Raw genomic sequence first — 26614 nt, forward strand, 5'->3', positions numbered from 1 at the left:
TACAGACAGTTTGGGATGGATAACGCACCTGGACCTTATTACATATCAAGTCATGTTCATGTTGTGGATGCTCTGTGTTTTAAATATAATGAACTCAAAAGAGTGGGGACATGTTGGTGAGCCAATAAACCAGAAAGTAATCAAGATCTAACTGGGTTGCGAATGGGAAAAAAAACATCTGACAAAGGTAACCTAAATGGAAAAATCTGTAATTTGTACAACTCCCATGGCTCGCTCAATGGAAATCGATATGGCTGTAACTGAAGAGATAGCAGCTGGTCTTCCTTATCTAGGTAGGCCATAGATCAAACTACACCCCTACACAGAGATACAAAAGATACTGTTACATCTCAAAAGATACTGTTACCCTCCCATCTCTGTTCCCCACAAGGATTAAAAAGTCCTTAAGCAGACATCAAGAGATTTTATTAATAACTACCATGGATAAACAATAGAATAGGAAGAAAAAATATATATTTAATCATACTCAGAAAACCTCACAGGAGTTCATTCAAACAAAGAAAGCAAAATGAAAGCCATTATAACAAGGACATAATTAATATATTGCGAAATATGTGTTTTGATGATTGTAAAACCAAGCAGAGATTCCTTTTTTTGCGATGACTGATGGATAGATGTTTCACTTACTTAGACATCTGTATTTGTTTGTAAGTCGATTTGGATAAAGGTGTCTGCTAAATGCCAAAAATGTAAATGTAAATGTAAAACATCAGAAGAAATAAGATGATTACACAGAATAAGCATGAAAGAAAATATCTATTTATATGTTTTCCTAAACTGCACACCAGGTGCTTTTAAACTGCAAGATCAAAACTATATTGTATATTAAAGAGCATTTTTATCATTTTTAAACACAGTACAAAAAGTTTGAGAAAATATAGAAATAGCTCAATTCATCTCTCCACGGACAGAAATGTAAAATTAATTGAGGACAAAACTGACTGATTGACCAATTGAAAAGAACATGTGCTGATTTAGGAGTTCTCAGTGTCATCATCATCATCATAATATCTGTTCCTCTTGATTTGTTCCTCCACTGACAAGGATTCGTAATCATCTTTCCACAGTAGGCCTATATTGGTTTCCCCCTGTGCACAGACATCATTTATGGCAAAGCTGTCAGGTTGCTCATCCCTTCTCCACTCATCTTTTGGTGTATCTGTAGTTTCTCTTGACTCCATTCCAAAATCCAAAAGGTCGTCCAGCATTGACACCGAGGGCTTCTCTCTGGCAGACTGGCTGAAGATGTCCGACTTGAAATCAGACAGCAGGCTGGAACTCTTATCAAGCCCAGCAAAAATGTCTTCCAGGAAGCTTGAGGCTCCAATCTTTGGTTCCGTTTCAAAAGAGAATGTACTTTGAGTTTCCCCTGTATAGAAATCTGTATCTGCATAGTCCTCTGTGGCCTCCATACATTTGGCACCCATAGGCACAAAAGCATCATCCCTCTGTGCCAGTTGTAGAACATTGGTTGGCATCCACTGTATTTCTTCATCCCCAATACACAAGTCCTCCTTATAAGGGCTTTCGGCAGTTGGCTCTGTGTGGTGAAGTAGGAGACCTTTTTCTTCTGTATGAGACCTTTTGTCATCATCAGCTCCTCTTGCATGGTCAAATAATAATTGGCTGTTATTGTTATTGTTGGAATTTGCATTTACTGCCTGCGCTGCTGATGCCTGGCCATCTATTACTGTGATCTTCACGGTCTCCACATCATTCCCATTATCTTTCTCACCTTTTTCCGTCACCTTCTTGTTTACATCCTCATTTGCTGCACCTCCTACCTCTCCGTCATGCCCATTTACTTTCATATCCTCCACTTTCTCTCCACTGTTCTGTTCCTCTTTCTCAGTTACATTCACACTTTTCACAGTTCCTTCCTCATTTACCTCGCTTGTCACTTTCACTTCAGGTTCAACTTGCCCTGCTACCTCAATGTCACTATGTGATTCTTTGGGCTCCTGGATGGGAGTAACTTCCACTGGTTCTATGACTGCTTCCACAGGAGTGGCCAGGGCCTCCTTCTCTGCTGGACTTTCTACAGGCCTGTCGATTTCCTTTGTTATAATGACACTGTCTTGTGCAACAATATTTTCTTCTTGGCCATTTTGTGTTGTTATAGTAGGAATATCTATTTCTTTATTAGAAAACTCATTAGGCTGACTTTTATGCTCCTCGGTGTCTGCCTGAGGTGAACTATCCTGGGGAGGCCATGAGGGCTTCATCAGCTTGACCTCTTCCTCCACATTGAAGGCTTTCTTTGGAGAATCTGTTTCAGGGGGCCATACAACAGAAATCTTACTTGTGGGCTTTTTGTTTTCATCCAGTGATTTGCTCAGATCCCTTTCCTGTGGAATTGGAACCTCTATCTTGGGTGGACTGTCACTGCTCCTGGCAGTAGAATCTTTGGAATAATTTCTTTTTTCAAGGGATGGGGATTTTGGGGTACTCTTTTCAACGGAAATATCTTGATTCTTAGCACTCCAAAGTTCTTTGTGAGGCTTTTGTCCGAATCCTTCATCATAATTTCCTTTGGACTTGAACAGTTGTTTGAAGTGTGGCTTGCAGTACATTCGTCCATGGAGAGAGGCATAGTTGCCAAGGCTGTAAAGAGAAATTAATGAGATGGTGCATTAGAAATATAACATTGAAAAATCAGGGTGTACATTTTCATAACTGGTGCAGTACAGTTTGTTTTTATTATACATTGCCCTGCAAGTCCGTTTTTTCTTCTTTTGGCTCTTCACTCCAAAAGTTTAAATGTTAAATCAAACAATTACTATGAGGCTAAAGTATAGTATTGTCAGCTTGTATTTGATGGTATTTGTGTACATATTGGTTTCACCATTCAGATACCTGTTTCAGGCACCCAAGAGTGGTTGGATTTATTAAATGTCCAAATTAAGCACTCATGTTTAGTATTTGGTTGAAAATCCTTTGCATGCAATAACTGCCTGAAGTCTGTGATCCAGTGACCCCACCAGATGCTGGGAGGCTTCTCTGGTGATGCCCTGCAAGGCCTGTGCTGTAGCCATGCAGCTATTTTTGCCTAAAATCTTATCATTAGGATATGAAATGCATGTTAAATCCGAAATCCAAAGAATGGCTTAGCCAGTCAAGAACTTTACAGAACATAACTTTTTCCCTGAAAAAAAACCCTAGTTGCTAAGACGGTATATTTTGGGTTGCTGACTACTGTATGATGAAGTGCCAATGAATTTGGAGGCATTTACTTAAGCAGGCAAAATGTTTCTGTACACTTCCGTTTCCGCCGTCTACATTTACAATACATCATCAATTAAGACAATACAAGGGCTGGACCTTTTCCCAGACTAGTTTTGTGCACCTTGCATTGAAGCCTCAGTAGTTCAGCTGATGTCATGATGGTGTCATCTTTGACTCCGAGCTCAACCTTAACCGACAAGTGAGCTCCGTCGTGAAGTCATGTTTCTACCAACTACGTATCATAGCCAAGATCAAGTCCTTCCTCACCCCCAGTGACATGAGGAGGGTCGTCCTCATGCTAATTTCATCTAGGCTCGACTACTGCAACTCACTCTATGCTGGACTTCCTGATAAGACCATCTACCGCCTGCAGCTAGTCCAAAATGCCGCTGCCAGGCTGGTGTCAGGCACTAAAATGAGGGACCACATCTCCCCTGTCCTCATCTCCCTTCACTGGCTCCCAGTAAAGAAGAGAGTGAAGTTCAAGATCTGCACCTTTGTCTACAAAGCTCTCAACAGTCTCGCCCCACCCTACATCAAGGACCTCCTGGACCTGTCTTCCACCTCAAGGCCCAGGCTCAGGTCCGACGCCCAACTCAGCCTGAGGGGCCCCCGCACCAACCTCAACAGGAAGGGTGACCGTGCCTTTGCGGTGATAGCACCGACCCTGTGGAACGCGCTCCCTTCCGCCATCAAGTCTGTCCCCACTCTGGACTCCTTTAGAGCCAAGTTAAAAACCCACCTCTTCGTCAATGATGTTCCCTAAGTCTACTCCCTATTTGTTGTAAATTGTATCCCTTGAGATGTTCGTTTAAGTAGTCTGTGTCTGTTTGCTTTCTGTGTTCCTTGTCCTTGTCCTTGTCTTTATCTGTTCCTTTACCCGGGCTGCGCCCCGGGCCGATGTAAAAGTTGGATGGGGGGCGCATTATAAATAAAATTAACATTAACATTAACATTAGTCTGACACATTCTAACCTCACAGTAATTGAGTGTAGAGCCAAAAGAAGAAAAAATGCTTCACTGTCCTATATATTATATTGTATATACAGTATATTACATTTTACATTTTCAATTGAACCTTATTTCAGATAAATAGGTCCATATCAGTGTTTTACCTTAGCTTGCCGCAGCAGTGCTCACAGCGGAAGCAGCTTTTATGGAAGTTTTGTTTGTCTGCGATCAGAGACTCCATGGGATAAACCCTCTTCCGACACACCGTGCACAGTTCTGACTCTGGAACTCGAATTTTCTGCGGGAGATAACACAGGAGGTATTAGGGTATGATTGACTTTAAAAGCTATTCTCAAACAATAGAACAGCAATATTAGTTAACAAAATGCATTTTTCCAAAACTCATCCAGTTTAGTGAACGAAATTAGATAATTTCTGCCACATTCACTTTAGTGACTGCTGGCTTGTTGTGAAGTTGTGAAGTCTTGTGTGGGTGACATCTTTTTTTTTTACAGTAAAAATCATTTTCAGCTTGGATTTTACAGGGGCATCTGGGATTGACATCCATTCTACCTCTACATTCATTACATATATAGCCATTCATTCTTAAAGAATACATCTTATAAATGCCTTGTAAACAAACATAGACAGTAGCATTAAAGAAAGGTTAAAACTATCATTTTTATCTCATGTCTGTATAGAGAGTGGTTACATTTCTCCAGCCCTATCCCTTAGCTATTTACGAAATAAAGTGTGAAGAGAATGCTTTGTTGAATCCCAGATCGCCCCTTTTAAATGACATTGTGGCCTCTTTAGTGATGTTTTCAAATGATTTGAATCATTCTGCTGTGCATTAGAAATGATAAAATGTTAAAACACATCCTCATGCTCCCAAGCACATTAGTCCATATGTTTTTATCACTGCATTTTGTACAGTGTTCCATACTTGAATCGATGCTTCAACAAAAACAGCAACCCACAGACAAGCACATCATGAATCTTGACACGCACATCATGAATGTAGACAAGCACATCATGAGGCACTCTCTTCTGCTGTATTTTAATGGGCTAACTAGAGAGACGTTTATGCTTTAGAAGTTTTAAAGGCTGTCAGGTAAGAATAAAGAAAAAGAGTACAGAAAATGCAGTGATAGAAATAGAGCAGAAGAAAATATGTTAATGTTGGATTTCAAAGCGCAGTTAATATTGTTCACCTCACAAAAAATATGTTAAACACACCATCACTCTCTATTAGTGTCCTCATGCTGCACAGCTGGGTTTACCAGTCACGACAGTCTCCTGTTGGTGCGTGACAGTCTGGGACGTCATCTGTTCTGAGACACTGAAACCCAGGTTCTGGAAGACATTCTCAGTGTCGTTCCAGGACTGTTGGAAGCCCTTCAGTAAGTCCTCAACAGAAGGCTCTTGATGAACCTGTCCCCTGACCACCTCTGCGTAAGAAGGAGGGCTGTGACGGCTCATGTGGCTCTCAGAGTGCATGGATGTCTCACTCCTTACCCCACTTGTCATGTTGCCAAAGTCATCAACACTGGAGAACTGTTCTGTAATTGACTTTGTTTCGGAGTGTCCTGTTGGTTTGGCTGATTCTGATTCTCTCCTCTCTTGTTTGCTTCTCAAGTCTTTGGCTGCTTGGGAATTGTGGTCACCAATCTCAAAGACGTTCTTAATCTCCTTGATATTGAATGTGGGCATTTCCTCCGTCTTTGGTGTTTTTGGGTCTGCCTCTGTATCTTCTGTGTCACTTCCCAATCTCTCTGTAATGACGATGGGGTCTTTTCTTGCATACAATTTTGGCTGTGGGGATTCAAATTTATTCACCAGCTTTGATAGGTCAACACGTGGAAGATTCTCTTTCATTAAGTCAATATTTACCCCTTCAATGACCTCCTCTGATTCCAGGCCCAGGCGCTCTGGGATCTCAATAGGGTCCTTCCGCATATATGACTTGCTCACCTCTAGTTTTTGAGCCTCTTCAAAGAAGGATCTTTTGTCCTTGACAGTCATCATCGAGTCTCCCATCTCTGCCACATCCACAGTCTCTTCCTCCTGGGTCTGTATTTGGATCTCCCTTTCAAAAAGTGCTGCAGAATCTTCTTTCTGGACTTCTAGTTCTGTGAAAAACTCAGGAATAGGCATGGGAGGAGGAGGTGTCATGCCCCGAGAGAGCTTGGCTGTGGTGTCCTTCAGCTTTGCTAGTTTGTCAGACCGGCTCAAAGTGGGAGAGGGCGTGGCTCTACTGAAGCGAGACATGGGTGTGTCAGACTTGCGAGGAGGAGGGGTTGGGGTTGCAGCAGTCCTGTATGATGGCGGAGGTGAGGGGGTCACTCTGAGGGGTGAATCTGTTCTCCTCGCTGATTCGATGCTAATGTAGATAGGCGATGGAGTGCGCATACTCATCAGGGGAGAGGGAACTCTGTGATCAATGTTTTTTGCTTCACTTTTGCTCTCATGTGAGATCCTCTTGTCCTCAACCACTTTCTTGTGGGTTTCTACTTTTGATGAGCCTATACTGATTTTAGATATCTTGGCTGTTGCTCCACCAAATACTTTCTTTTCAGATGATGTTTCACTTTCCAGCGTTTCCATTGCTGCAATGTTTCCTTCTAAGAATATGAGTTTTGCCTGCACTTGGTTTCTTACATAGCCAATTATCTCTTTTAGCTTTTTCTTATTTTGCTCAACAGTGAACTCTGTCAAATTTCTCTTCTCTTCTGACCCCATCAGCCAGTCAGGGACCTCACTAATTATTGTCCTCACAGAGTTTGAATCCATTTTCCCCCCTTGAATCTCCTTGATTTGGAATAACAGCTTCTGTACTAATAGGCATTTCTGTGAATCTGTGCTTTCTTCTAAAGGTTCCACTGTTTCGGCATGTGCTGTCTTCCCTGTAACCTTCATGGAGATAGCCTTTGACTCACAGTTTGACTTCTCTTGAATTTGCTGCAGTTTGCTTGTTTCTGCTACATGCTGTTGTGAAGATTTGACCTGTTGGTTCTGTGTGTGAACCGCTTCCTGCTTCTGGAAGCTCTGTTGAATTATCTTTTCAGAGACAATCACTTCCTCATGCTTCTGAACATGCTGAGCCTGCATGCTCTGGTGACTATGGGAGACAGCTATGTGGCCTTGGCCTTGAATTACTGGCCCAAGTCCTAGCTTTGTCTCTTTGGGCAAAGGTATAGTTTTAATTGTAGGTGGCTGCCTTAATTCACTCTCTTTCTTTGACATATGCTTTGTCTTTTTCATTTGGACATCCAGCTTTGTTTGACTAATAGCTGGAGCTTTCTCAACCTCCACATGTTTCTCCTCTTTTATATTTGTCTCCACTTTGACTTCATGTTTTGCTGTACTGCTAGTGGTCATGTGGATGCTCTCTGTCTGTGAGACACTTTCTGTATTCTTCTGATTAATATGTACTTCACTCTTCACTGTTTGGTTATCTTTCTGCCCAACTTCACTTTTCTCCTCCATCTTCTCTGTTGGTAACTTCAAAGTTTTAACCTTGAAATTAGGAGTCACTTTCGGAATTTTGGTTGGATGAGACAGGATCTTTTTAGCTTCCTGTGTAAGAGAGACTTTAGTATTCATCGCCTCTTCTGCTTTAGAATTGACAGTGGATTGGCTTTGAAGATGTACATTTTCCTGGACAATGCTCTGTGTGGAGACGATAGACTGTGAACTAGTCTTCATAAGACTCTGCTGCTCAGGTACAGAGGATGCTATCACATTAGATCCAGATTGGACTCTAATATTGGCCTCATAGTGAGGGTGAGCAGTGGAGACTGAAACAGCCTGATGCTTTGCAATGGAAACAGCCTGATTCTTTTTGGAGCTAACAGATGAGGCAGATTGTTTTTCAGATGAGATCACAGCAGTCTGCTCAGTAGTTTTGTGCATTTTATCTGAGGAAGTATTTGCAGATTCAGAGGCTGATTTCTTATTTACCACAGAGATCAATGGCTTGCTTAAGGGTATATGGGATGGTGCTCTCTTGATGGGAGTCTCTTCTGGTGCTACTTTGCTTTTAATATTTACATCCTCAACCTTCTCTTGTGCTACTTCCAAGATGACCTCTGACTTCTCAGTTGTCTGTGTTAAAGACAGTGCTTCGTTTGCAGCCGTGGTTAAATCCTGCATTTGAGTGGGCTGAGGAGATGTGGGAGATGTGGGAGTTGTGACACCTTTGTTCATCTCCATCTCTTCTCTCTGCAGGCGGTACCTCTCCTCTGCAAGCATGAGTGGCGTTTTAAACTTCCGGGCATAAGATTTAGGTTTTGCCACTGGGGCAGGTTCAGCAGGTGGGGGTAATTTTATTGGAGGGATGAAAACCTTTTTAGGTGGCCGTGGCAACTCTTCCTGTATTGGTTTTGTGACTGGGATACCTGAGGTGATTTTAGTCATGGACATTGCTGCAGAATCAGACTGAACTTGTGTGTTTGAGGTCTCCACATGCTTACTTGTTTCCTTCTTAACTTCCTGGACTGTTGCTTCCTGTTTATGTTCTATCTGAATTGTCATTGGTTGAGCAGGTGGTGGAGGAGGTGGCGGTGGTGGTGGTGGTGCTGCTTGCTTTTTCTGCCATTTCGGTTTTACCTGGATGGGTTGCTTGGGAGGGTCAGGCTTTGGGACTTTAAACATAGGCCTACCAATACCTTTCCCTGGCTTTCCAGGTGAAGGCTGGAGAGATGGGTGTGGCATAGAATTAAGCTCTTGATGTGAGGGTGGTGAAGGAAGAAAATCTTGCCCTGCCATAGAGGGTGGTGGTGGAGGAGGGGGAGGAGGGAAAAATTCGGGCTCTGATCTCAGGCATTCCACAGGGGGTGGAGGTGGCGGTGGTGGAAGGTCACTGTCCTGTCTCATGATCAGAGGGCGGGACGTAGGAGATACTGGGCTCCCTGCCACTGGCGGAGGTGGAGGAGGAAGAGATATCTCAGACTCAGAAGGTGGGGGCGGAGAAGTAGGAGGAGGGGGGAAGTGAATTTCTGGTTTCCCTTTCTTGATGAAACTTTTCCCCTTTGGTTGAAGGTTTTTGAAATCTGTCTTCAGATTTTTGACACTTTGCTTTTGTGTGACAGTCGTATGTTCTGTCACTGTCGTTTGCACCTGTTTGACGGTCTTTGTTTCCTGGGTTTGTTTGCCAACTATGTTTGTCTGCGATGTGTTTTGTGTCTCTTTCATAGTACTCATCTCTGAGACAGATTTATTCTCAGTTTGCTGGGCAATCACATTTTTCTTTGTCTGCGATGTGTTTTGTGTCTCTTTCATCGTATTCATCTCTGAGACAGATTTATTCTCAGTTTGCTGGGCAATCATATTTTTCTTCTTTATTATCATAGGCTTAGGAGGAGGTGGTATTTTCTGTTTCACAGTCTGTTCTTTAACATGTATCTGCTGTGCTGCCTCAGACGCATTGACAGTTTTAACTTGTGCAGTTAGAGAGTGGTCGTCTTTGATTACGGGTGGCATTTTTTGTTTTTGTGTCACAGTCTGTTCTTTAACATGTATTTGCTGTGCGGTCTCAGACGTATTGACAGTTTTAACTTGTGCAGTTAGAGAGTGGTCGTCTTTGATTACGGGTGGCATTTTTTGTTTTGGTGTCACAGTCTGTTCTTTAACATGTATCTGCTGTGCGGTCTCAGACGTATTGACAGTTTTGACTTGTGTTGTTAGAGAGTGGTCCTCTTTGATTAATGTCGTGCTGTTCAGTGATTTCTTGTCCTTGTGCTTTTGTGTGTTGCCCTGTGATTCAGTGCTCTGAGAGAGGTTTTTCACAGCAGGGGCTGGATTGCCTGTAACACTCTTAATCTTAGCCACCTCTGAGTTTTCATTGTCTGCGTGCTGCGCGGGTAATGGATGTTTCGCGGGAGCTCTCCTCGGAGGATACATGCGTTTTGGATTTGAATACTGTTTTCTATGCATTAGACACTTTATGGCACCTTGAACATCTCCCTTTATAACCTCCTCTTTTTCCATCTGAGTTTGCTCTTGCTCTTCATAGAGTGATTTTATGGAGGTCCTCACATCTCCCTCAGTGCTCCCCCTGCGCTGCATGTGTGGGGAGGTGGAGGGCTCAAGTAATAGCTGTATTGTGCCTCTCACATCTCCTTGTTCACTCACTTGGTGCTGATAAAGCTTTTTCTCACTTGAGGCCTCGTGCAAACTCTGCAGTGCAGTATGAATGTCTCCTTTAACAATTTCCTCTTTTTCTACCTCTTTCACTGCTTGCTTTGCCTCCTCGAGTGATTTCAAGGTGCCTTTGATATCGCCTGGCACTAAGTCTTCAACAATTACCTCAGCCTTAGTGGTGGTTGATTTCTCTAATGACTGAAGTGCCCCTCTGATGTCACCTCTGACAATTTCTGGCTTCTCCATTTCCTTGGCTTGGTTTTGGGCCTCCTCCAGAGACCTTAGAGTTGTGTTTATGTCACCTTTCACCACTTCCTCTTTCTCTATCATCACCCTTTTGTTGATGGTGTGGGTTAGTGAGTCCACTGCAGCTTTCAGGTCGCCCTTTACAATTTCCTCTTTCTGCAGGTTACTCAGCATGAGAGCGGGTTCAGTCATGAACACCTTTACAGTGTTGTTAACATCACCAGGGACAATATCATCCTCTGCAACGGTGCGCTCAATCTGCTGTTGATTCCTCCTTAGTATAATTTTGGTTTCCTCTATGTCACCGCCAATAATGTGTTCTTTCTCAGCCTTTTCTGTGCTGTCATTAGGATCAAACTGGAGCTGTTTGAGGTAATCCAGGGCCCCAGACTCAATACAAGTGGAGTAAAAACTAACATTACCCCTCTCTGTATCTCCCACTCTTATCCTCCTCGAGTCCTCTGACCCTGGGTTGGATAAGAGTCTGTGAAGGGTCTTGCTGATATTTCCCTGGACGATATCCTCCTTATCAAAGCCAGCTCCCTGTTCTTTATTTAGAAGAGAGTAAATAGTCAATCGCACATCTCCCTTCTCATCCTCTTGAAGAAGAATACCACGTTTGGAGGAGCCCTCCTCCTTGAGCAGGTTGTTTATGGCCTCTTGTATATCCCCCCTGATGATTTCCTCCTTCTCTAAGTTGACACCCTTCTCTTGGTTCAATAGCTGTTTTACTGTAGTGTTGATGTTGCCTCTCTCTTCCTTGTCTACTATTATCCCTTTCTCTGTGGTTTCCCGTCTATTCAGCAGGTTTACCATGATGTTGTTCAGATCTCCTCTGATGACCTCCTCTTTTTGAATTTCTGGGGCCTCTTGGTTCAAGAGCTTGTATTTGGCCATTCTCACATCTCCTATCTCATCGGTTTCAATGAGTATCCCTTGGGAGTCAACCATTTTCTGACAATAAAGCTCCTCAAGGGTCTCTTTGATACTCTTGCCCATTATTTCAGTTTTCTCCCTACTGCTGTCATTAAAGTCGTGAAAAGGAGTGGTTTCAAAAAGCCATGTTGTTGTCTTAACATCAGCTTTTGGGATCTGCTCTCGAGTGACAACAGTCTCTGTTCCATCTGTCTCTCTAATGCTGTCAAGAGGCTGTTTTTCAAAGAGCCACACAGATTCCTTGACATCTCCTTTCATCACTTCTTCTTTTGTCACTGTCTCCATTTCATCATATTCGGAGCCTTCACCGTGGATCTTATCGATCTTGTGTGTTTCAAACATCCATGTCGCAGTCCTCACGTCCCCTTTCTGGATCTCACTCACACTAACAGTTCTAACATGCTTCTGAGACATTTCATCAGTCTCAAAGCGGTGTTTGTTTGTCTTAACGTCACCGCCCTGAATGTCCTCAACTGTTTTAGTCAACACTTTCATGTCCTCTGCAATTTCATCTAGAGGTTGCGTTTCGAACCTCCACCTAGCAGAGCTTACATCACCTTTATGGATGTCCTCCTCAGTGACAGCTTTGATAACATAGACCTCCTCTGTGTCTTTGATGGAATCCAGGGGTTTCGTCTCAAAAAGCCACCGGGCTCCTACCACATCACCCCTCATGACTTCCTCCTTGGTTACAGTGGTAACCTCATGGAAATGGCCCTCTTTGTCACGAATGGCATACAGTGGTTGAGATTCAAACATCATAGTGTAGTTTTTCACATCTCCTCTCTCAGTCTCCTCCCTGATGATGCTCTGAAGTTTTGAAATCTCTGTCTCCTCCTGTATTTTATCAAGAGAATAGGTCTCAAAAGTGAAGCGTCCTTTGTCGACATTTCCTCCCTGCACATCTATCACAGTGCGAGAGTCCTTGGCCTCCTCTGGATTTTCCCGGATGGCATCTATTGGTTGATTCTCAAAGAGCCATGTGCAGTTAACCACATTTCCTTTCTGAATCTCCTCTGCCTGAAGGGTTTTCAGCTTCTGCATGGTTTCCTCTGAGGTGGAGGTCATAATGTCAGTGGACTGATTCTCAAATATATATTTCATTCTAGACACATCTCCAGAGTGGATGTCAATCTCAGTGACCCTCCTGAAGGCTCCCGTCTCCTCGCCTGTGATGTTCTCAAGGTTCTCTGTTTCAAAGAGGAAGCGAGCATGACGCACATCTTTGCCTTGGACATCTTCCTGTTTCACAGTGCAGGTTTGTAGGATGGTCTCTGACTCAGAATGGTCACGTATGTTATCGAGTGTCTGTGTCTCGAAGAGCCATGTGCATGTTTTGACATCCCCTTTGTGGACTTCCTGGACTTCATTCTCACTCTTTACCTCTGCTTTTTCATAGAGAACATCCATTGGTTGTGTTTCGAACAGCCACCTGCAGGTTCTTACGTCGCCTTTCTCAATTTCAATACCCTCCTTTTTCTTGTTTTCTTCTTCTTCAACATTGCTGTAATATTTGATGGCATCAAGAGCTTGTGTTTCAAATAACCACTTGGCTGTCTTGACATCTCCGGATTCAATCTCCTCTTTTGATATACCCTTTATTATCTGAAATTTATCGACACTTTCATCAAACTCATCGATAGGACGTGTTTCAAACATCCACCTGCAGCTTCTGACATCTCCTTTGACAATCTCTTCACGCCGCACGGTTTTCACCTCATGGTAGTGTCCAGAGCTGTCTTGCATTGCATACATAGGTGTGGATTCAAAAAGAACTTTGTTGGATCGCACAGACCCACTTGTAACACCTTCAACTTGTATTCTCTGTGTCCCCTCACATTTGCTTAAATCTAAGCTTTCAAATTTCTCCTTGTAATTTGTGACATCACCTTTGTCCAGTTCTTGAATGTTTATGGTCCGTGTCATTTCTTTCTTTTCCTCCCTTATGTTTTCAAGAGGTTGACTTTCAAAAACCCACTTTTGATGTCTAACATCCCCCTTCTCCTCCTCCGATGCAACCATCTTTTGAAGTTTACCTACTTCAGCTAGATCCTTCAAGTTCTCCATTGGCACTGTTTCAAACAGATGTTTTGCTGATCGCACATCACCTCCCATGATCTCCTCTGAAGGCAAAGGTCTGGCGTTGGCATTATCTTTCAAAGTATCCATCGACTGAGTCTCGAACACCAGACAGTGCTTTCGAACATCAGCTCCCATGATCTCCTCCCTTTGCATCTTGGAGCTTTCCCACTCCTCATCTTTAATGGTGTCCAGGGTCTTTGTCTCAAACAGCCACCTCCCATGGTTCACGCCTCCCTCATTGTTGTCCTCCATGGAGACACCACAGATCAGCTTCACCTGCGCAGGGTCTTTGTTAATCATGTCCAGAGGTTGGGTCTCAAAGAGCCAACGTGAGGTCTTCACGTCTCCTTTCGCCGTCTCTTCCCTGCGGATGGTGGTGATCTCCAGCATCTCTCCCGAGTCTCCTCTGATGACACACATTGGCTGGGTTTCAAACATGCGGGTGGTTGTCTTAACTTCTCCTTTAATCTCCTCAAGCTCGGACTTCAGGTTCAGGAAGTGGCTCTCATCAATGGTTTCTGTGTGGCCGAGAGAATCTAAATGCTGAGTTTCAAACAGATATCTGGCGGTTTTCACATCCCCTCCAGTTATATCCTTAGTGAAGACGACCTCCAAGGCTTGCTCATCCTCCTGGTAGATCTTATTCAGGTAATCCAATGGTTGAGTCTCAAAAAGCCATGTAGCAGTACGAACGTCTCCTCTTGCCAGCTCTGTTAATTTCCCTGTCTGTTCAGTGGAATCTGGAGTCTCCGTGCCTAGAGCGTCCATGGGCTGTGTCTCAAACATCCATGTTGCATATTTGACGTCTTTTCCAGCAATAATTTCATTCTGGGCAATGTTTCTCACCTCACCCTCATCTGGGGTGTCATCTTTAATGGTATCCAGAGGATTGTTCTCAAACATCCAGCGCATGGACTGTACCTCCCCTTTAAGGATCTCATCCCACTCAAGGTACTCTCGCTCAGGGCTCATACATTTAGGGCTTCCTCCTTCAAACATGTAGCATGCTTGCTGAACATCCCCTGTCATCTCCTCCTCGCTGTCCAGTTGTGTGCCCTCGATCTCGGTGACCTCGCTTAAGAAGTCACTCTCCAGGTTCTTACGCACTTCTGGGTGGATGTGCTTGTACAGGCGCTTCAGCTCGTAGAGGTTCCTCTGCTTGCAGTACTGCTCCTTGTTGATGGCGTACTTCTGCTGGCAGGCTTGCTCCGGAGGTTTGGGAGAGCTGCAGGACTCAGGGACTTCCTGGGGCATTGGCAGCAGGTCAGAGGAGGGAGGCGGAGGAGGGAAGTGATCCATGGTCTCATAAGCCATGGATGAGACTGAGGCAGAGGCTGTGGCAGATGAGGCGGCAGTCGCTGTCCTCACAGCTGATGTGGATTCATAAGTAGTCCCTGTTGAGGCTTTGGATGACTGGTTTACTGGTGCCCATTGAAACTGGTTATAATCCAGATCAATCTAATGTTTTGGTTTTTGTTGTTGGAGAGAAGAACAATGATTGTTGCAATGACAATATGTAACCAAATGTTTACATCCATATAGTAGCATCATGGAAAGCATACTCTATTAGCCAGATTTAGATTTACAACATGGTTGAGGAATAAAATAATAGGGAAATATTAAAGAGAACAGTTACAACTGTAAAGCAGAGGAAAAAGGCAGAGGAAGATTTAAGCAAATGAAAACAATTCTCTAAATTGTTTGCTAGTACACAGATTATTTTGTGCATTAAATTAAATCACATTGAATTTATTTAAAACTCTCAAAGTGACTCTTCTAGCTTTGATGCTGCTGTTAGGGCATCATCTACATACAGTAATGGCCACAACACCTTCCATGTGGATAAACAGATAAACATCATTACCTTAATTTGCTTGCTTGGTGTGGCCTCCTCGATAGTCTTCTCATACTGCTGCTTCAAAGCCTGAGTAGAGACCTTTGGTAAATCGTCTCCTCCAATGACCCTGACTGAGGAAACAGTTGTCCCATTTAATCAGTCTCAGTTTGAAGCTCAGGGGATTCAAACGAAACTACAATTATTTCAGTAAAATCTCAGTTTTCACATTCTGAAACCTAGTAGCAATGATTACCATATTTCCTTTTTTTTTTTACTGTGCTATGCCAAGATTGGATTTGCTGCCATGCAGGAAGTCATCTGCAATCCAATTAATGTCCACACTTCATCCCTAATTCAGCCTTAAAGAAAGATCTCTAAAGCTTCAATGATCATTAATATACAGGACACACTCTAGGGTGTAATAAAAAAAACATGACAAATTACAATATGAAAGAAATGAATAGAATAATTTTATACTCAACCAGTTTCATCATAATGGTTTTCATAACTGGAAGCCACATTGTTATGTTGGACTTTTTGATCGTGAGTCACCTGTGGTAAGATAAAGGCTAACAGTTAGCCTCATGGTCGCTAAGGAACCTCAAAATGATTTCAGCCACAGTACACTGAAATGGAACCTAAATGGAGGGTTAATTCACAATTAACCTTACATTCCCTACACACTACCTAAAATCGATGCACAATTTACCTCTTACATTTGTTAGGAAGAATAAGTAATTAAGACAAAAAGAGTAGGTTATGAGTGACACAGTTGTCATTGCATATTGAAGTTGTTGGTCGTAGCTGAAATAATATTTATTATAATATTATTGCCTCAGCATGTTAACTCTGAATTACTGACTAGATGTGGGTGAAATGAAGGGAAACGGCCAACCAGGGTCCTTGACCCACTGAAACTCAATGGGCCGGTTTCACAGACAAGGCTTAAGCCTAGTCCTGGACTAAATCACACTTTCAATGTAAAATCTCCATTGAAGATGCTTTTTAGTCTAGGATTAGGCTTAAGCCTTGTCTGTGAAACCGGCCCAATGTGTTTGTGAGAATGATAAGCTGGTCCCTTTATGTACAGTTTGAATTTACATTGAGAGCCAATCTATACTCAATGACTGGTTCTGAAAATCGGTACACCAAGGACTTGATACCAAATAATGCTTAGTGGTTGCAGTACTTGTGTATCTCAAAGACACCAAAACAGAATTGTGAAGTTATAACATATGATGTTGCTGTTAACATGTAAACAATGGCAGTCAGGTAAATATCAGGTAAAAAGTGTGTGGCAAACATTAAGTTAGCTACAATACCTCCTGATCATGAAGAAAGGTGACTTGAGTGGATGGCATCACCTCCTTGGTGCTGCTCTTCACTGTCACCTCTGAGGAGCTGGATACCTCCTGTCAGAGGGAAGACACCCACAGATCAGCCTCTGTTTTATAATTAACACACACATACACACATTTAAGCATGCGCACACACACACACATACACACTCGTACGTACGCACGCACACACACACACACACATACACACACACACACACACACACACACATACACAGTTGATCCCCCTGACAGCTAATTATAGTTAGCAGCAGGAGGGTAGCATATGCATGTTTAGAGCAAGCTTAGAGAAATCCATCTGTGACAAAAATGTGTATGCTTTCCTGTGAATTACAGAGCTATCCCCAGCAGAGCTGCAATGTAAAAACCCCATTAGATACTATCCAAAGATGACAGGTGGAGGAGAAATAGTGACAGGTGGAAATACTCAGGAAAGGTATCACGTAGGCCTATTTACATTTTATTTCAGCAATTTCCCACGTTTTCCTTTTTTTGGTTTTCCGATGTTTCCGCTATTTGCAGTAGGCGACAATAACACCAGAAAGAAAGTCGTACTGGGCTCCTGAAACCACTTAGATCCAAACAACATGTTTAGTGCTCTACAACTTGCTGTATGACTTGTTTCACCTCACCTCTCCATCCCCATACATTATTTAGTAGCCACACAAGTCTGTGCCCACTCACTGAATCCAGCCTATTCTTAGCTTGAATGAGAAGAATGCATGACAGGGCACAATAGGCCGTACCTGACTGTAGTGAGTTTCGGAGAGGTCCCTACATATCGTTTATGCTGAGTCATTCTACCACTCTATCTTCTGTGACCTATCTGGCCCCTAACCTCCTATGCTGGGGGATGATTGTGACATACAAATGAATCAAGTTAAAGGTGTACTCCCAAATCTCTGCTTCTGCCCATATAAGACCCAATGTGTATGTATAACCAACACACTACTAACTACTAACCAACATTTTAATGTTGCAGTCATTTTTGATTACGCTAATGTGTGTTTATTTTCAGATAACAATGGCTAAATGTGCATTAGCCATGATAAGAAGGGATTAAGTAGTGCACCGTAAACCTTTAAATATCCATGGGTTATGGCGTTGCAGTACCTGGACAGATCTCTGTTGGAAGTGGAACTGGGTGACTGTGCTCTGGGAAGAGGAGGAGGATGAGGCAAACTCCTGGCTCTCAAACTGTTTCTTCACACTGGCCAGCCCGCCAGGCAGAGAGCACAGATCTGACTCCTCCATGACCTAGTGACAGAATAGAATAGACATTCATAAGCTGGTTGTGCTGTACAGTCACCTCTACCTTAAGGGCGATGTTGTATGGGGTCTGGCTATGACATTATGGAATTATGTTACTGTTCACAGCATGCGAGTGATATTCCATGTTTGTTCATTCTCGCTCCCAAATGACGTGTCTTTGTAGATTAGAAGTTGAGCCCCAAGTCTATGTGTGCTCTGTGCCTTTGAGCTGTAAACCAAATAGGGGGTTATAGGACAAGAGAAGCACTTGTATGTTCCATGCTAAATTATATGCATGCAGTATGTCTGTAAGTTTTTATGGACTTGTTCGTTGTTTTTGATGCGCTTCGTCTTCGCACATCAAGGACCTGTTTGTCTGTTTGTTCTGTTGTACTGTATGGGAGTGGCTGCTGGTATAGCCCCTTCCCCTTGTGGACCTTTTAAACACCAGGGACAGCGACGGAAACAAGTCACAGACTTTATCGCGCTATCCCTGACAATTACAAGCAGGATCATTGCTTGGCCTATGTATTTGTATTTTTTTGGTCAATAAATCAAATCAAATCAAAAAAGGTAAGGTTTAGTGTAGGATTGATGGTTTCCAGTGACGTCCTGTAGGGGGCAGAAGCAGCCCCTCAGGCTAACCGGGAGTATCACCACTGGACTACAGTATCTACCACCCCCAGACTCTGGCAATAACATGAAAGCCAAAAGTAGGGCCTGATGGAATCTTCAGAAGCAGATTTATTTATGCCCCCATGAATTATTAATACCAAATTAAATTTAAAAAACAAACTAGTTCATTCATTCAGTCAGAGGTGCATTTTAGCGATTGCATTATATGCAGACAACAGCTGTAATGGTGCTGATGAAAAATTCCCCTGCAGATTCCGTCTGGCACCTAGTCGTGACCCATCGTGGGGTCCTGTAACCCTCGCAGTGCCAGCTGTCAGCAGACGCCACATGAGCTATGACACGGGGGGTTAACTGGGGTCACAACAGGGGCACTGATACATTACGCGTACGGTGGATGACTACATAGCTGCAGTTACGGGTCAGTTATGTAAAGCAGAGTATATCTCTACTAAGTGTCTGTGTATCGTTTATCACACATTTCATGTATACCTCTATTTAGCTGTAGGTTTCAGCTATTACTGAGATTGGGTGATTTAGGTCAACAGCTACTCTTGTCATCTTCCACATGAAAGTATGGCCTATCTCGTTTAATTAAATTTTCATCAAATATAAAATTCTGGGTTTTTTATCACGTAAGGTAAATCTACCACTGAGATTGATGTGCAACATCAAAAGGCTTCAAAACATAAATCCCCATCCTGACTTAATTTCCATGTCATTATAAGAATGACCTCTGCATCGAGAAGCTTTTATCTTTCAGACCCGGCAACACAGGATATATTGTTAACCAGCGAGCTGTGAATAATAGTTAAAGGCTCAAAAGGTTCTAGCTCTGATTGCCTCGGTTCACAAATTAAGTTGTATTATAATGGCCTTGAAAGAATGCATCCTAAGGCTTTCTATTAGTGGTTTTGACAAAGGGTGGCTGCTTTCAAAGAAACTGTCTGGTATCTCTGTTCTGATAGTGATAGATGACCAAAGGCGTATATAAACCTTTTTTGTGTGTGTGGTCATATTTTCATTCATATTTCTTAATTGGCTGGATTATTTCACACATCCACAGCACCAATTAAACAGGACAGGTCAACTGCCAACTAGTGTGCGTGTGCGTGTGCGTGCGTGCGCGCCTATGTGTGCGTGTGTGTGTGTGTGTTTGTGTGTTCTGTCTACATATCATCAGTGTCGCTCTATGGCATCTCTTTTTACATCCTGGTGGAAGTATCCCCTTACCCCGGTAGAGGAGGCGCTGGCTTCCTTCTTGGACACGGCCGCCTGATACATGGCCATGCGCTCCTTCAGTGACACAGGCTCCTGCTCCTGGGCTTGGCTGGGAGCTCCGTTCCTCTGACTCACCCCTTCCTCAGGACGTCCTGACCTGGGTCCGCCCGCGCTGCCTGCAGCTAGAAACACAAACACACATGGATGACTTTCACTCTCTAGGACTTGCAGTTTGTAGTTTACAGTTCCATGCTCAGAGCCAAATGGGTAATTAAATAATGTGTGTGCAAGTCTTCCGTTGACAATAAAGCATGATTGATTGATTTTTCTGTGAGTATCTCAAGTTAGGGTTAGGAGTTGTATAGTTACGATGTCCTTTTTTTAAATTTTCTATAATTTCTTTACTTTACTTTTCATTATTTTACTATATTTTTGGCCTTTTAAGATATTTTCCTATGCTGTATGTGTTGGTTGCCCATCCTGATCTACAGATCTATCTGGTTTGTTTTGAGCCGTCTGTTACATTATAATAATATGATCTATTTGTGCATGACAAATGTTCACAGTGCCAATACACTGTCGATAATGGGAACATGGGGTGTGACAGATAACAGATGTTCCTACACACGATTATCTTCAAATTAATTTAAAATGATCTAACTGAAGGCCTTGACAACAGTGAAACTCTCCTCTGCTATAGTAAGTTAGCTTTACACCTCTGAATTGTTCGAGACCAAAATAATTATATAATTATCCAAGTCCTCTATACATACACAGTACAAATCCTCTATACATAGCCATTGCTCAGTATGGGAATTCATGACGGATGTTGTCATGAAACAGATGAGTCACACTCATCAGTCATAGAGGTCTGCTTTAATTCCACCCACACTCGTTAGATAGCAGATCCCTGTGGATAGGCAGTCCAATTAGACAAGATCATTGATTTACTTTTGACCCTGCTATGCTACTGTATGAAACAGCATCATTAAACCACTGAGAGAACTCCACTGAGGTTCTCCTAACACCCATGTTTGACCCTTAAGCTGTTAACATGTTTGTTCCTGCCATAGTGGGATCACAGGGGACTGAAATGGAAATTCTTCTTCTTCTACTTGTTCTTCTTACTATGCTGTGCGTTTACGGTTATCCTCATTTGTTGATTGCAGAACATGTTTTGTAAGTGATTCAGTTTAAGTTTCTTCTCATGACTATCAATATCAATGGTTGATATTATTACACTTTTGACTACAATTATAGAAGTTTGACTTATAGAGTTTGAATTATAGAGTTTGACTACAATTATAGAAACCCACTCAGTGCTTGGTGTATATATTGTTGGGAGGAATTGGTCCTCGTAATGCCTGTCTCTGACAACTTCTAGAATGTCTATGAATACACACACTTCTCCTTTTTCTTTCCTATTCCTGTCTATTGGCCATTGTACAACAGAAGGACACTCTAACATTCACCTTGTCCACTGAAACTGGGCCAAAGTATATCTTTGTCTCGTAAACCCAAATGATTTGGGCCATGAGCCAATAGCAAAGCATTTGTATGGCATGTGATGAAACCATGTTCCCTTGAACTACCACTTTTAGCTACTCTGCTATGGTGGGCATGTAAACCAATCGCCTCGAAGAGAGAGAGAGAGAGAGAGAGAGAGAGAGAGAGAGAGAGAGAGAGAGAGAGAGAGAGAGAGAGAGAGAGAGAGAGAGATGACTGACCAGCACAGCAATGTCTGAAAATAAACAGGTTTTTACTCGCTCGACTCCACCTATAAATACAGGTCAGATATTCTACACCTGAGGTCACATGTAAACTGACACTCATTAAATACAGGAATGGAGGGATAATTCCCTCGTTTGTCATGTGGGATAACGTCATGGACTAACGCTGTCAATATGACAGACAGTAGCTGTGACAATAGTTCCCAGGATATCTTGAGCGACTGAGGTATGGTGAATGCAAAGCTCGCATAGCAGAGTTGTGAGGTAACTCAGGCTCAAAGAGCTTCTGCAAAATAAATACCTCCTTTTTTTTTAACCGACCCTGTCTGCAGAGCCAAGAATGAGAGAAGGAGAGAGAGAGAGAGAGGGAAAGCGCAAGAGAGAGAGGTCAGATACAAGGACTTCTCATGAGAGTATGTTTTCTCTTGAGGCTTGAAAGCCCTCCCCACTCTCCAGCATTGGTACTTATCATTGTTTAATTAGCAATATTAACAGCTTTAAACAATAATGGCATTCTCAAATGGCTCTCTGGGTAAGATGCCATAATCTACCCATAGCTTAGCCTCTGTTTGCATTCAGATATTGCCATTAGAACAAGCATTGGGGGGGCTTTCCCGAGAGCACTCAATATATAATTTTCCTTCTATGGAAAGCAACTTCGATTGCACAGCAGCCTGTTTACAGCCACTACAGCGCAGGGATTGGTGGCTCTTTTTCTCTTCTTGAGGAGTATTAACTCATATTCTCTTCGACTGGTAGGGCAGTGATGCCTTCAGTCAGCACCTCTCTTCGACTAGTAGGGCAGCGATGCCTTCAGTCAGCTCCAGCGATAGGAAGAGGGGGCAGGTTGGGGGCGTGAGGAGGGGGGGCAGTCAGGAGAAGCCGATGGGGGTGGCCTTGCCTTTGGTATGCACGGCTCAGTGGCTATATCGAGCTGAGCCAGGGCCGCTGCCCCCCCCCTCACCCCCCACCCTCCAGTCACTGCTGCTACACCGTTGGTTATGTGATCAGAGGTGGGCGAACTTCACTTCCTCTACGGAGGACCGGAGCAGAGAATCAAAGACCAGTGTTCTGTGACTAAGAGTACAGCAGGCTGTTCCACAGGCCCAGAGGTGCCTGTCCACGCAACGTAGCCCCCTCTAGATCAACGATATCCCCTGAAGCTGCAAGCTGGCAAGGCCTTTTTGGCTGCCAAGGTCTGAAGAGGAGCCAAAAAGAGCAACCGTCCGCACTAATTGAAATGTCAGTTTCAGGGACGAGTTATTCTAACTGGCGAAGGCATAAGCAGCCGATATTATTATGTCAAACGTATCACAAGGGGTTTTTAAGGTCACCGAATCACCACGAAGTACGTTACTACTTTATTTCTACTGGACATGCTCACAATTGAAGAGCACTCCAATTTAAAGAGCAAGTCATGTCGGGTCTGGAAAAACAGGACAGTGGCTTTTCAATTTCTCTTTCTCTTTAAGAACAGATTTTTCTTTCTCTTTAACAAAAAACTGAGACCAACCATCTAAAAAAGCCTGGCATCTATCTCTCTAAGCATCATGGCGCTGATCCCAGTCACACTGGAATCAATCACCAGACAATGACTGCCCAACTTGACACGCTGATCGGTTGAAACACGGCTTTCGCGGCTTTGCTATAAAAAACGGCCCCACTTACCTTATTGTCGTCTACGCCTGTATAGCCGGGGCGTACTGTATCTCAATCAACAATAGAATCCCCACGGGAAAAGAAGGACCTTTGATTCTCCTGAGAGCCTGCAGGATCCTTTCATGCAACCTGACTAGAGGGGGGGGGACCAAATCAAACGAAATCCAAAAGGGAGTGAGAGTGAGTGTTGGAGACCAGCTCCAGTAGTGTGCACTTAGCTCTGTGAGGCCCAAGCAGACAGTGACAGCTGATTTTATTTTAGAAGCCCCCCTTCGTAAAAAAAGATGGTGCTCAGGGAGGGAGGGGGCCCCTGCCTTTTTTTAGACAAGGTACCCTACATGCCCTTAACCTTAAGTCATAGAGACGTAACGGGGCAGACATATAGTCCCACAAAGTGGCTTGGATATCAGACCCTCCTGTTTGCATCTCTCGTTCTCTAAGAGGAAGAGAGGGGGAAAGGGGGAGAGAGGGTCATTAACACTCAACAACATCATGAGATAGTGATCTCAAATAGCCTCATACAGATCCACAGAGCTCAGACATATTTGCCTTGTCACAGGATGACGTTGTTTTATGGCTTCAATGTTGCAACTTAGAATCTCTTGTGGCTCGCAGTCAAGACAGACAGCAGGATGTTTAAATTGAATTAAAGGGACAGGGAGTGAAAACAAATATGATTGGTAGAAAGAAAAGGGGGATGGAAGGAAGGACACCTGAGTCCTAGCGACTGATGTCTATAGTCAACACTGACCTACATGGGGCAGACTGACACCAGGAGGACAAAATCCCCTCTGAGCTCATGTCTGTCACAACAGAGGCCCGGCGTGTCAACAATGTAGCACATCATTCACTACAGGCTATAGGCAAGGCAAGGCAAATGTATTTGTATGGCAAATGTATTTGTATAGCACATATTCATACAAATGAATGTAGCCTCATAGCGCGTTACATAAAACATGAGATAAGAACATGAGAAAATAACAATTAAAAAGTGATAAATAAAAAGGGTCGTTAAAAGCCGAAGTAAAGAAACAGTGACAATTTAAAATGTTAAGGTTTAAAATCAATAAAAGCAAATCAATCAGTTACAAAAGCCTAGCCTAACTTTTTAAAATACACTCAATTAAGCGATAGGGAAGTGTGTGTGTGTGTGTGTGTGTGTGTGTGTGTGTGTGTGTGTGTGTGTGTGTGTGTGTGTGTGTGTGTGTGTGTGTGTGTGTGTGTGTGTGTGTGTGTGTGTGTGTGTGTCTGTGTGTGTGTATGTGTGTGTGTGTGTGTGTGTGTGTGTGTGTGTGTGTGTGTGTGTGTGTGTGTGTGTGTATGTGTGTGTGTGTGTGTGTGTGTGCGTGTGTGTGTGTGTGTGTGTGTGTGTGTGTGTGTGTGTGTGTGTGTGTGTGTGTGTGTGTGTGGGTCCCAGTACATCCGCTTATGTTCTGGGAAGCCTAGAAACAATAATTTCCAGGACTGTAGCATCCAATAAGAGAGGGGGATACAGGGAATGCCTATACTGGATGAGATCTAATCAAAACTCTCACTATCACAGCCTGATACTGTAGAGCTTCCCAGCTGATGTCCTTCTCCTTCACTCTCTCTCTCTCTCTCCTCCCTCTTTTATTCTCATTCTCTCCTTCATTCTCATTACCTCTCTCCATTTCGTTCGATCTCTCTTATACTTTACACCCCTTTTCTCCATTCGTCTTTCTCTACTCTCTCTCTGCCATATCGTACCAGCCAGTTCACCACTATCATGTGGAGGAGAGATAACTGGGGTCAATCTGGGGTCAATGCCAAATTGTTATACAGGTGACCACATCTCCCCCCTATAGAGGGATAACAAGGAGCCCCCGTGAGCCACTCACCTGACCTCTTGTGACCTCTTGTGTAGCTCCATGAGACAACGTTGCCTTTTATCAAAGACTGATTACCATGCGGTTGCCCAAGGGACTGCGTTCAGATCCTGACCAGCCTTGACATGACAACCAGCTAGGTATACCCTGGCTCAGTTGCTCTGTTCAAAACACCTGTGGTTATTATCGAGCTCACTCATCTAAACAGATACCAATCGTTATTGGTCGCTGGCCCTGTGAAGAGAATGAAGCATGTGGGCTCCCTGGTGTCAAATGCTGCAGTGAATCGGCGGTAGTAGAACCTTATCGGGGCTGTAGAAACCTGTGCTTGCCTGATAATCCCTCTGAAGTTGCTCATGGATTTCCTGTTGTGGTTGTGTAAACAAACTGGAATACCTGATGTCACACAGACAACATTCACTCCTAGAACTCTATTGCTGAGGCTTAGATGTGGCCAAAATACTGGACTACTTATCTGAAAATGCTTGATAGTGCTGTTCATTCCACTCTTGTCCAACGTTCTACGGTGACGTTGTTCATTCCCTGAGATGGAGCTTTCTCTGCTTCGTGTAATGTGAAAGGCTATCCAACCGTAGCAATTCCTGTATCGTGTAGTGTGTAGGCAGCTTAAGAGAAGCAAAACAGATAAGGGTCGTTGTGCCTACTGTTTGGTTTTCCAATTCAGTCTAGAAGGTCAAATATGTGGAAAAACCTCATCCGTTACTGGGCAAAAAGAAAAGCTCTTCAAATGAGACTACCACATACAAAAAGCAATTCAACTGTGAATATCCGATACTAAAATAAGCTGTTGGTGTTGATCTACAGGTGTGTGTGGGCAAAAAAAAAAAACGAGACCTAGAATCACAGAAGCATTTCCGGTATGTGGACATGTGAGGGAGATTGTAAACAAGGTTGTCTATTTAAAAGAAAAACTGAAGCGCATCGATTTGGAAGTGAGGTCGGTCTCTGTTTAAAGCCCAAGCGAGCTTTATTTAACACAGTTGCTTTGGAAAAAAACAGCTCCTCTATGCGCTGTAAATCACACGATGCTGTCACTGATATGACACTGTCAACCTGTCAGCTTACACAAAAGTAATCACTTACACACAACACCAGCCCGTTGACGACTAGACAACTGTCTCCCCCAGCTTTGATTTAGGACTGGGGAGAGCCATCACAAGATTGATTACACCTGTGTTGACTGTTGAGTGTGTATATGTGTGAACTCTTGTCTATATAGCCTACATGTCTGTTATTGTGTGGGGGTGCACGAGCAATGTTGAAGGAATATAGGGAACGAAAAAATATTCAAGAATGTACTTTGCTGTAAAGACAACTATTAAATTACATATGGTATGTCTATAGGACTAATGCATCTTATAGCAATATGTGTTATAGACCGTAGAATATGTGAAATAGTCTATATCCTTTGTACTGTTGAATAAAGAAAAAAAAGATGTAACATTTTTACAT

The 26614-nt window shown here is 43.2% G+C and overlaps 1 protein-coding gene across 1 annotated transcript in view; it reads right to left on the reverse strand.

Moving 5' to 3' along the window:
* Positions 1-2489: 2489 nt before the first annotated feature.
* xirp2a (xin actin binding repeat containing 2a) overlaps positions 2490-26614 on the reverse strand; it is a gene marked incomplete at its 5' end in the record, with an annotated part of 38512 nt that continues 14387 nt past the window's right edge. Inside the window, 8 exons of the mRNA XM_080527333.1 lie at positions 2490-2625; positions 4362-4495; positions 5481-15063; positions 15470-15573; positions 15925-15994; positions 16765-16854; positions 17914-18057; positions 19918-20087. Coding sequence (XP_080383459.1) covers positions 4401-4495; positions 5481-15063; positions 15470-15573; positions 15925-15994; positions 16765-16854; positions 17914-18057; positions 19918-20087 — 10256 coding nt within the window. The 3' untranslated portion in view covers positions 2490-2625; positions 4362-4400. The remainder of the gene's footprint in view (positions 2626-4361; positions 4496-5480; positions 15064-15469; positions 15574-15924; positions 15995-16764; positions 16855-17913; positions 18058-19917; positions 20088-26614) is intronic.

Source organism: Nansenia antarctica (genome assembly GCF_963989245.1).
Source record: "Nansenia antarctica genome assembly, chromosome: 3".
In the NCBI taxonomy this organism is placed as follows: domain Eukaryota; kingdom Metazoa; phylum Chordata; class Actinopteri; order Argentiniformes; family Microstomatidae; genus Nansenia; species Nansenia antarctica.